This window comes from Cyprinodon variegatus, unplaced genomic scaffold (assembly GCF_000732505.1).
Source record: "Cyprinodon variegatus isolate N-32 unplaced genomic scaffold, C_variegatus-1.0 Scaffold785, whole genome shotgun sequence".
NCBI classification, from domain to species: domain Eukaryota; kingdom Metazoa; phylum Chordata; class Actinopteri; order Cyprinodontiformes; family Cyprinodontidae; genus Cyprinodon; species Cyprinodon variegatus.
In genome coordinates, this window is record NW_015151238.1 from 152,680 (window position 1) to 163,811 (window position 11,132).

Below are 11,132 nucleotides of genomic sequence, written 5' to 3' on the forward strand. Positions count from 1 at the left end.
ATGTTCCCAAAGCACTGTGTGAATGCAAGATATATCATAGTTAGTTCCACAGTGTTAAATATGCAATGTCAAAGTACATTGACTCCTAGTTATTACACTATGTAGAGAGTAATTCAGAATGGGACCAAATGCACTTAGATTGGCATTACTTTAACACTGCAAAAATTATTAGGAGCATTACTCATTTATATAAATATTTTTTAAAGAAAAACATCAAACCATCAACTGAGAAATCTAGCAGAAATGTAAGTTTCTGCTAGATTATAGCTGGTTATAAAAAAAAATCGATAAAATTGCAGTAAATGTAAAGACGGTTTTTATACAGTTTGGGTGCATAACTATTTTAATTGTTATTTTAAATAGTTTTTTTCTTAAGGATTCTTTGGACAGCTGTGTTGGACGTTTTACCACTAATTCTTTTCTCTGTTTCTTTAGAAATGTTTTTATCAAAACAAACACAAATGGGAGCGTCAATATTTCACCAGGAGCTCTAAAATAAAATGTTTTAATATATAATACTTTTGGTTTCCTGTGACGTCCCAACACCCGTGTCCCATACTACGGTATCCATGGTAACCAGCAGCCGCGCCGTCGTTTTGTGGCAGTTTTTCAGCATTATGATGGAACTATCTTACCAGTCTATGAAAGTCGCCCATGAGGCTCGAGAGGCAGTGAGTTTTATTTCTTTGTATATTTCATATCCATATGCTATGCAACATCCAAAAGCTGTTTTTTTTTTTTTTTTTTTTGTAACATATTTTGGGACGCCATTTATGCCTGGATATCAGCGAATAAGCATCAAATTACAATTTGTTCCCTAGAACAAGTATGAAAACATATTGGTTTCTTTTAAACAAGCAGCACTTGCAAAGTTTGGTCGCTAGCTTAAATTAGCTGTTAGCTAGTCTAAATCAGCGTTCTCTGGTTGCCTAGAAACCGTGAAAAACATTAGAGATTTGTGATGGTTTGTCTCCCCCTGCTGGCAACTTTTGCGTTCTGACATGAACGTTCTGGTAGCTTATATATTATGTTTTTTTTTTTTTTTTTTTTTTTTTTTTTTTTTTTTTTTTTTTTTTTTTTAGAGGAGATTTGGAATAAATTAGTAACTTAGCCTTTTCAGCCCATTTTTTAGGAGTAACCTAGATATAATCACTCATTTATTGGATCACCTGTAAAAAACCTGTAAAAAACTGGCACCCTTAGGATCCAAACAATAGTTAAACAAATCATTGTCTTCCTGCAAATTTAGACAGAATTGAAACAACACACAAACATTATAAGCGATATATCTATTATGATTTAAAATGGAAAAAATCAGTTTAATATCAATTTCAAGAATGAAATGCAAAAATCACATATTAGGGTTTGGTAAAGCTTAAAATTCCATTTAATTATTTGATTTTTTTATTTAGGTAGGTCATTCTTTAGTTATATCAGTACTCGATTAATCATGATTAATCCGATTAATTGTTTCAGCCCTAGAAATGAGTAAATAAAAATAATTATCCAGTAAGACAACATAACATATAAAGACTGATTCTTATTAACCATATGCTTTTTTAAGTTATATTTTATAAAATTTTATATTCAAAGTATATTCATTACTTTTCAGTTTTTCTTTAATGGGAGGGTATGTAGACTTTTAAACAACTGTATTGCTGTTATGACAGCAGCAGTCTTGCATATCTGATACTTTGCTGTTGCTCTTCTGCAGGATAAGCTGAGGACTGAGATGAGGAAGAAGAGCCTTCTTGTTCTTATCTACCAGTATTTGCTTGAACAAGGGTCAGTATGAATTACTGTGGTACAGCTGCTATTATCTAAGACTAAGCTTTATCAGAATATATGGCTTCTGAACAGTTAATCCTAACCTTGTTAGAAACAGGTTAAAAAATGCAGGTTAGGCTTTATATGTTTGTGTGTATATATCTGTGTACAGACATTATGATAAATTATGTTTAATGTTCAATATCCCCCATGTTGAATTGCAATCTGTCCTCCAGTTTGCTGCTTGAAAAAGGAGTTTGGTTGTTTACTTGTTTATTTAGCAAGGAGTCAAATTTCCCCTGTTTGTGGAGTAAATAGATATTATTATAAATGACAGGATTCAAAAAATTTAATTCATAAAACTAAAAATGTAATGTCCAGGAAAAAATAAATAAATAAAAAGTTCATGATTACAAAGTAGAAGTCCAGAGAAACTCTGACTGGATAAAAAAAAAAAAAAACGTGTTTATTTCCAATAGTGAATTAGAAGAACTAACCATAGGGCTGATGGGGATTTGATTTTATGAATAATGCTAAACTAACAACAAAACTGCCGTCTTGTCTGTGTAAAATGGAAATCTAACACGTGCTCTGGTATTCACTGAGCAGGTATACATCGGCTGCAGTAACTTTGGATCATGAGACGAACGGAAACGTGAGGAAATTTGAGGTTTGTGATAACGTTGATCTGGAGATGGTGCTCATGGAGTACGAGATTTATCACTACGGCAAATTCCAGAAATATCCTAAACTCATCAGGAAGCCAGTAGAAGCAGGTGTGAGACGGACTCGGTGCACTGAAGTCATCCTCTAAGCCCAGATTAGTCAAGCATCATAAGCCTTTTCTTTTCTTGAAATATATATCTTTTTTCGTAAAGGTGAAAGCAGACTGGCAAAAAGCGCTGCAGCGAAGAAGTAAGTCTGATCTTTATAAAAAAAAAAAAACTGTATTTTCCAGTTTTTATCATGGATTTTTCTAATTATTCTCACATCCTAAGGGGTTTAAATGTTTTTTCTGTTTCTGTGACAGGAGTCCTCAGTCGGCTCTGAAGCCTCTTCCCAAAATCATCCAATGCTCATCAGCACCAACTGGAAATTCAGCCAAGAAGATAGCTGCTAGTTCACATGTAAAAAAAAAAAAAAAAAAAAAAAAAAAACATTACATAAACTGCATAAAAAAAGTAAAACAAATAAGAAATGATATTTTTTATAGGAAAACAACACCTCTGTGGGACCTGAGTCTCTGGATTTATGCTTCAACACGTTCTCCATCAAAAATGGACCTGCTGAGAGGAGCGCCTCAAGCAGGAAGGTACAGAGGAAGTAATAACACAATAATCCTTCCAGTTAGGCTTTTCTACACTTTCTATCTGATATACTCTTTTCAGAAATGAAATATGAATTAAAAGCAACCAGAGCCATGAGCTGTAATACGTTTTTGAATCTAAAAAAAAAAATAGTTTTTAAGGAAAAACACCTTTAAGCACACTTTGATTAATGTTTGAAAACTGCCTGAAGTAAATTCCATGCTGGTGAAAAAATCTTCTAAATGATATTTTCTTTATAGATTACAAACATTCTACTTTGGTAAACAGTGGTACTAAGCTTGGATTCTTTAGTGCATTTCCCAACATTTTGTGTTTTATTAAAAGGTCCCAGTTTTACTGCAGAAGCTCATTGGAAAATCTAAGATTAAATCACGACGAAAAAAAAACATTGTTTTGTTCGTGTGATTATGTAACATTGAGCAGTTGTCTTTTGGTCCAGATGACTGATGGCAAAGCGGCGCTCCATGAACCTGCCAATGGATTAGCTGTTCACTCAGAACACATGGTAATTACATCCCAGAGAAAACAAAGAAATCATTTCATTCTGATTTCATACTAAATATAATTTTAAAGGGAGCATTAATGTAAGCATATTACTTAAAGTAGTAGAGTGTTGTTTGTATTTATTTATTTTTTTACTTTGCAGGAGCGGTTGCTAAAGCCCCTTAGTGGCTTCTCTGGGATCAGTGGTGAAATGAAGGAACTTGCTGCAATCATCAGTGAGGTACTAACATAGACGCAGGTTCAAAACAATACATATAGGGACGTTTATACACAGACTCCACTAATATTTAGACATGGGTCCAAATGTGTGTTATGATGTGAAACACTGCAGACTGGACACCATCTGCAGTAGGAAGGTAAGCCACACAAAGTCACTGTTATAGAAGTTGGTTGTTTATTAAATAATCATAGGAAGTATAGTGGAAGGAAAAAGTGCAAAAGAAACACAGCCTTAAGGAATGTACAAACTAGAGTCTGTACTCCAAAAAAAACACTACACACACATAGATCCTACATAGGGTTACCTGGATTAAGGAGAAAAGGAATTTCTGTTGGATTGTCAGGCTTCTAAAGACCTCTTTTCATATAAAAGTACAAGCAGCCATCTATAGGGGGATTTTAAAACACTGCATTCTTCCTTCTGCTGACATTTTCTATGGATACGTTGATTTCCTTTTCCAGCATCACTATGCATTTGCCTGCACTGCCGAAGGTACCAAAAGCTGCTTAGAAAACATGGTGTCCTTGTGCTTGGCTCACCTGAACTCCATAGTGAATCTATGAAGGAATGACAAGAAGAAGATGAGAGACCAGACCCACAATGCAGATGACCTAAAAGCTAATATCCAATCATTTTTAGCTTCCATTACACCTCAGCGGTGCCACAGGCTCACCTTACCCAAGCTATGCTGTACTGATGCAATAATTGTATTTAGTATTAAGTAAATGGAAACAAAATCAGTTTTAGAAACCTCAAACATCTTTTTTTAATATATATTTTTGTCATATTTGTCACAGTCTTACATGCATAACTGGGGGTTTACCTACTTTAAGCCATTATTGCTAAAATTACAAGAACTAAAGCCTGGAAAGATTTTGGTCTGTGTGAAAAGTATCTATAATAGAGTTTCATTTTCTGAAATAAATGACAAAAAAAGCATTTTTTTAAATAATTTTCAGATTTTTATTTTAGACGTACAGTACCTTCAGATCACCTAATAGTTTGCATTAAAATATGTTTCTGACTCAGTCCACCAGAGAGCAGTAAAGAGCTATGCTGTAAACACGCTGCTTTGCTGTATTAAAGAAGGCCTATTCTTCTATCTATATTACTTAAATGATCTTTCATCCTAAAGGACACCTCTTTAGAATCCTAATTGACCCACAACATTTCCTTCCGAATGCATCCTTCACTGTTTGTATCCGTGTGTGTTCACCCCTAAAGGACATCTATTTGCACAACCCAAATGTGAGATGGGAGGACATCATCGGCCTGGAGGATGCCAAGCGATTAGTCAAAGAGGCCGTCGTTTATCCCATTAAGGTGAGCCCGGCACCTAGCCATGGCTGGTATTTCGATTCTGAATACATCTCCTTTAGGGGCTTAAAGAGGAGCAGGGCAGTGGGGTCAGGTCAGTTTATTAGACTGACATTAAATCTATATCTGGGATCTTATGGCAACTCGTATACACAGATGGATAGACAGAGAGGTGGAGGGGATGCGCAAACATGGAAGGCCATGTAGAATTTACCATACCCAGGCAGGCTCAGACAATTTTGCCTCTGTGTATAGATAACCATCATACACACATTTTTATCATCATCATACAGACCTTTCTGTTGACATCAAATCAGCTTGCATCCTCTTGACATTTTCAGATGAAGATGAGGACTGATGTGTCTATCTTCTTACATATATGGTGTTAGACTCTTTTATTGAATAAAACCACCTCTCTGTGGTCCCTAACTTCTGTCTCCATTATTATTCATTCTCCGTCTTATAAGGTCAGGCGCATTTGATTTGAGTCGCTTCACCACCTAAAATTCAGACTAATTTGTGCCTCATGGAATTTGGAGCACTGACTCAGATTTCCATGCGCTTCAACGCCTTCACCTGCACATAAGTCGGCTGCTGTTGTAGTTAGGAAAATATAACAACAGAGATTTATAGATGGTTTGTGAAGCTCATATTCATAGCTTTCTCAGACTAAATCCCCCCCACCCCGCTGTTGATTCTCTTTTTGTCTCATTTGCCCTCTTTACAGTACCCTCAGCTGTTTACAGGCATCTTATCACCATGGAAGGGCTTGCTGCTTTATGGCCCCCCAGGTAAAACTGCTCTTATTCACATTTTTCATGTAAATATTCCTGACTCAGATTTCTGGATATTTCAATCGCTTGTGAGAAAATATTAAAAGATTAATTAAAAGAATACTCTACATCTGAATTGTTTGAAGGATAGATTACTGGATGTTTGTGTAGATAAACATTTAAACTAAAGTTTGGAAATCCCAAACTTTTCCTTTTCCTGTGTTTCTTCATACCTGGAAAAGGCTTCAGTAAATCATACGAAACCAAGTACACCCTAATCCTTTTGTACCATTAGAGAAGTGATTTAAAAGCTTGTTTTCATGTCTCACATACACACAGGCACAGGTAAAACGATGCTGGCCAAAGCTGTGGCTACAGAGTGTAGGACAACCTTCTTCAACATTTCCGCCTCCAGCATCGTCAGTAAATGGAGAGGCGATTCGGAAAAGCTGGTCCGGGTAGGTCTTCATGCAGAATGGAGATTGCATCTCAATAAATAAGGATTTGTTTTGAAAAATGTATATATTTCCAGACATGGTTCAGTTATATTTACTCAGTTACATTTACCTGAATAATAAAAACAGAACAACTTTTTAAATATTTTACAGCATTGTACTTTCTACTTTTTATTTTTAGTAATCTCCACTGTCGCTACAAGCATGCTTAGTGTGAGGGATTGCATTCAAGTCACTGATTCGATGCAATCAACTGGTTCCCCTTTGATAGAAAACTTTGAATCAAATTGACTGTATGATCTGGTTGAACTGTAAAGTGCCTTGAGATGACATGTGTTGTTAATCAGCACTATATAAATAAACTGAATTGAAAGTAATTTGAATTAAATATATAAAAAATGTCACCACTTTTACTTGAGGAAAGTTTCTGGCTACTTCATCCACTGTCATTAACTTATTGAAAACAAGCTTGCTTCAAACAAATATGCACCATTAAGAGAAATACTTTCTCTAAGGCTTTTTGGTTTAGATTTTTTTTTCCATTTGTTGAATCTGAAAATACAGAAAAAAACATATTGTGACTGACCTTATTCTAACATACTGTATCAATAATTTCACATTTTTTTAATGTATTTTGAAGAGTGTTCATGACACCTACATTTGTAACTATGTAATTACTGTACGTTTATTTTTTTATATAAATTTTTTTTTTTTTAAACACAAGATTGTGTACATAATTTTACATTATTTTCTAAAACAATAAATTACGGTAGTTATCTTTTATAGTAAGTCGATCAGTTACTCATTACTTGCGTAGAGTTTTTACTAAATTCCTTTTCATTCTTACTTGATTCATTTCTTGGATGCCTGCTTTTTACTTTAACTTGAGTAAAATATGAATGAATATGAATGAAGTATTGTTACTTTTACTGTAGTACAATTTTTGGATCTCTGTGTATTTTCCTAATTCACCTTAAAAGGTAATGCTTGTTTCCATTTAAAGCCAGTGCGTGGCCTCTAGGGATGTAACTGGCAGATTAAATAATCTTCAGTTAGCTCTCATGTTTAAGTGAAGCTCTGACTGCCGTAAAGCGGTGCTCTGGGTCACATGACCCATTCAGTGACGGATCCGACCCTTTCAAGTTACATAGGTGAGATTTTTTTTAGAAGAGAAGCCCATGCATAATGCATCCATACACAACAAGTTCTGGTTACTGACCTGAACAATATTTTTATACGTTTCAAATTAAGCTAATTTGGGTCGAAACTTACTGATTTAAAAAATATGTAAAAATTTATTATCAGCCTGTTCCTTTAGGGCCAAAATAAACGTTTGAAATATGTATCAGTTTCTCTTACTGTCATTAGTTGTTGATATAAATGTGTTTCTTGAGGGATTTCTATTCTTAACATTTATTGATAAAACAAATAAAAGATGCCCAGTTTGTTTTTACACCTAAACATGTTTTTGTTTTTGCAGGTTCTTTTTGAGTTGGCAAGGTACCACGCTCCATCCACTATCTTCCTGGATGAGCTGGAGTCAGTGATGGGCCAAAGAGGAATCAGTTTAGGGTATCGGCTGAAGACTCAAAACACCTCATTGTGTGAGTCATGTCCACCTAAACCGGACAGAAACCATGTGTCTGTTTGCAGGAGAGAGCATGAAGGGAGTCGGCGGATAAAGACGGAGCTTCTGATTCAGATGGATGGGCTTGCTACATCAGAAGACCTTGTGTTTGTTCTTGCTGCCTCTAACCTGCCCTGGTAACACTGCAACACATACACCTTTATACAGTGGTATTCATTCTGACTATTAGTGTCTGTGTTACACGCAACTCTTGTTCTATTTAATCCTATTTTATGTTGTAAAAGAAGAAGTGTGAAATATCAAAGTAAAACACATCAAAAGCATTTTTTTACACTGCTTTATTGTCATTATACTGTCACAAGTACAGGTCAATTCAAATCAATTCAGTTTATTTACATAGCGCCAATTCACAACATATGTCATCTCAAGGCACCAGATCATACAGCCAAATTGATTCAAAGTTTTCTATCTAAGGAAAACCAGTTGATTGAATCGACCATTTGACTCGAATGCAATCCCTCCCACTAAGCATGCTTGTAGCGACAGTGGAGAGAAAAAACTCCAACTGCCCACAGAGCAATGAAACTTACTCGCAGCATTCAACCCATCCCCTTATGGAGCAGTGGGCTGCCATTTTGGGGCTCCCCAGGGAGCAGTGTGGGGTTAAGATTCTTTGCTCAGTGACCCAGAGTGGCAGTCTGTGGGAGTGGTTTCAAACTCACAACCTCAGGATTCCAAGCTCTATGCTCTAACCACTAGGCCACCACTCCCCCAGTAGAAATATGGCCTTACATCAGGTTTCAGAGTATTTTCATTGAGATTTTAAGTAATAGATGAAAACAAAATAGGGCATGGTTGAATAGTGGACAAAAAATTATTAGTTCTTAGAGTATTTTCAAGAACTAATATCTGCAAAGTGGGACTTTTGTATCGAAACAGTTCAAAAAAATTTTTTTTGTTTTTTTTCAAAGATCAAAAGCTCTGTTAGAACCTTTTTTTCCCCCCACTCAACAATTCTGCTCAAGTTTATATTGATCTATCCAATAAAATCCAAATAAAATAGTCTGAGGTTAAATCATGACAGAATATTAAGATCTTAGTAAGCGAGATGATAAAGATATCAGCTGTTTTTTTTTCCTCTTTCTCTTGTTTCAGGGAGCTGGACCACGGGATGTTGAGGAGGTTAGAGAAAAGGATTCTAGTGAATCTTCCCTCCTCAGCAGCTCGCCAAGCCATGATCTCTCATTGGCTGCCTCCCCTCAGCTCCCTTGGGGGTGTGAAACTACAGACTGAATTAGACTACAAAGAGCTAGCAGAGGTGAGTTATAGCTTACAGGCAAATATCAGCATTCATATTATGAGATATATTTAAATCAGGACTAAAATAGTTAAATTTTTTTGTTCTGACACAGCAGATGGAGGGATACTCTGGCTCTGATATCAGATTAACGTGTAAGGAAGCCGCCATGAGACCAGTTCGCAAGATTTTTGATGCTCTGGAGTCGCATCATGATGGTGAATAAAAAAATTCCCACGCATTTTTAAATGGTGATCCCTTCAACTGTTCAGGTTGCTGTGATTCTCATCCACAGCAGACACAGACATGCCCATCATCGAGCTGGGAACAGTGACAACATCAGATTTCCTGGAGGTTCTAACAGACACTAAACCGTCAGCCCAAAACCTGATGGACAGATACACAGCCTGGGAGAGGAAACACAAGTCGGTTTGACTGTCAGGATGAAAATAACGCTCCAAACTGGAAATTTTTTTCTTTTTTAAACCTTTTTATTTTTCGTTTCTTACTACTTTGTATTATAATAACATAGATATTTAATTTCTTCATGAGGGTGTTTTGGTATGTTGAGCAAAACAAAATGATATTGCAAAAAACAAAATGTTTGCCTCCTTTTTTTAAGAGTATAAATTAGGTAGCATACGTGTGTTTTTTTAAATGTGCAAAATGCTCAAAGATTTCTCTTCTGAGTTTAAAATTATTTGTAAATTGATCACAGTACATTAGCTTTAATATTAATTTCCCAAATATTCTTTCAGAAAAAAATTAGAGCAGAGAAACAACAGAGTTGTTGCAATGTGGGAGAGTTTCTGCAAATGAGATTAGAGGGCAGCAGCCGATGGTGGTTTATAGCAGATTCTGCAGGATGTGTTCGACTGCATCAGGAAAACTGTTGCATGTCAGGTAAGGAGGCGGATCAATTTTCTTCTCATCTCCGTCTCTGTATTTACCTGAAGCATAAAAACACATTTTATTGGAGCTCAAATGAAATAACAATAATTTCAGACATCTTGGAGGAACATGAGGATGGAAGAGTAACATTCATTGCTGAGCTGATCTCAGTCATTAGGTTATCGACTCATCTTGCAAATGAGTCAATAACCTTCTATCATGAAATTTATTTAACTCCATTCACCTCCCATTAAATCTAACTAGCTTCTCCATCACTTCTCAGGAAGATCATATTTTACTACAAGGACAGAGTGTTTAGGGGGATGTGCATTGTTTCTTTTCTGCCATATTTCACATGAAGAGTTTAATCTATCCATACATGCTTGCAGTGTCACCTGTAAGACTTTCAACTTTTTATTTGAATTTAAGCATAAATGCACTGAAGTGAGCAGTTCTCACAAGAAAGCTGTGAAGATTTTAAGGGTAAGGAGTCCTTCTGTGGGCCCTCGTTATATGAAACATTTGATCAAGCTAATGTGGTGACTCGACTCACCTGTTCTGACCAGAATACCCAACATTCCTGCGTTCTGAGCCCCGCCTACATCATCTCTTGCATCCTGCAGGAAATCAAAGTTAAAAAGGGTCAGAACTTGGCTGCGTATAAAATCAGGGGATTCCAATCATGTGAATTTAGATTTTGTTTTGTTATATGAAGGCACCAGTGAAATGGTTACAAATATACTCACGTCTCCTATCATGACGGCTTCACTAGGACTGCATCCGAGACCAGACAAGGCCTATTTAAAGCAAGAAGAAGAAGAGGTCCTACACATCATTTTATTGCAGAATTCCAGACTTTTCCAGATTTCTGGTGTGAATCAATGGAATTGGAGATTCTGGATGGATGGACTGAATGATATGATGAGCAGACTAATTGAAACCTTTAAAGCCTGATCCAAGAATAAAACAAAACAGAAAATTACTTTTTTTTT

The 11,132-nt window shown here is 35.9% G+C and overlaps 2 protein-coding genes across 3 annotated transcripts in view; one reads left to right on the top strand and one right to left on the bottom strand.

Annotated features, from left to right (window-relative positions):
* Nucleotides 1-597: 597 nt before the first annotated feature.
* Nucleotides 598-9,884, top strand: katnal2 (katanin p60 subunit A-like 2). Its single transcript, XM_015396244.1, has 16 exons — nucleotides 598-671; nucleotides 1,715-1,785; nucleotides 2,377-2,543; nucleotides 2,646-2,682; nucleotides 2,798-2,894; nucleotides 2,981-3,079; nucleotides 3,535-3,600; nucleotides 3,742-3,819; nucleotides 5,044-5,142; nucleotides 5,864-5,927; nucleotides 6,249-6,367; nucleotides 7,845-7,936; nucleotides 8,018-8,128; nucleotides 9,108-9,270; nucleotides 9,365-9,467; nucleotides 9,545-9,884. Exons 1-16 carry the CDS (start codon nucleotides 618-620, stop codon nucleotides 9,682-9,684), a joined length of 1,560 nt encoding a protein of 519 aa, XP_015251730.1. The 5' UTR covers nucleotides 598-617; the 3' UTR covers nucleotides 9,685-9,884.
* Nucleotides 9,885-10,003: 119 nt separating this feature from the next.
* The window catches only part of hdhd2 (haloacid dehalogenase like hydrolase domain containing 2), a 6,777-nt gene continuing 5,648 nt past the window's right edge, over nucleotides 10,004-11,132 (bottom strand). For both annotated transcript variants that reach the window (XM_015396247.1, XM_015396248.1), the window contains exons 7-9: nucleotides 10,887-10,937; nucleotides 10,694-10,757; nucleotides 10,004-10,199 (exon numbers count right to left, since the gene is read on the bottom strand). In XM_015396247.1, coding sequence (XP_015251733.1) covers nucleotides 10,096-10,199; nucleotides 10,694-10,757; nucleotides 10,887-10,937 — 219 coding nt within the window. In that variant the 3' untranslated portion in view covers nucleotides 10,004-10,095. The remainder of the gene's footprint in view (nucleotides 10,200-10,693; nucleotides 10,758-10,886; nucleotides 10,938-11,132) is intronic.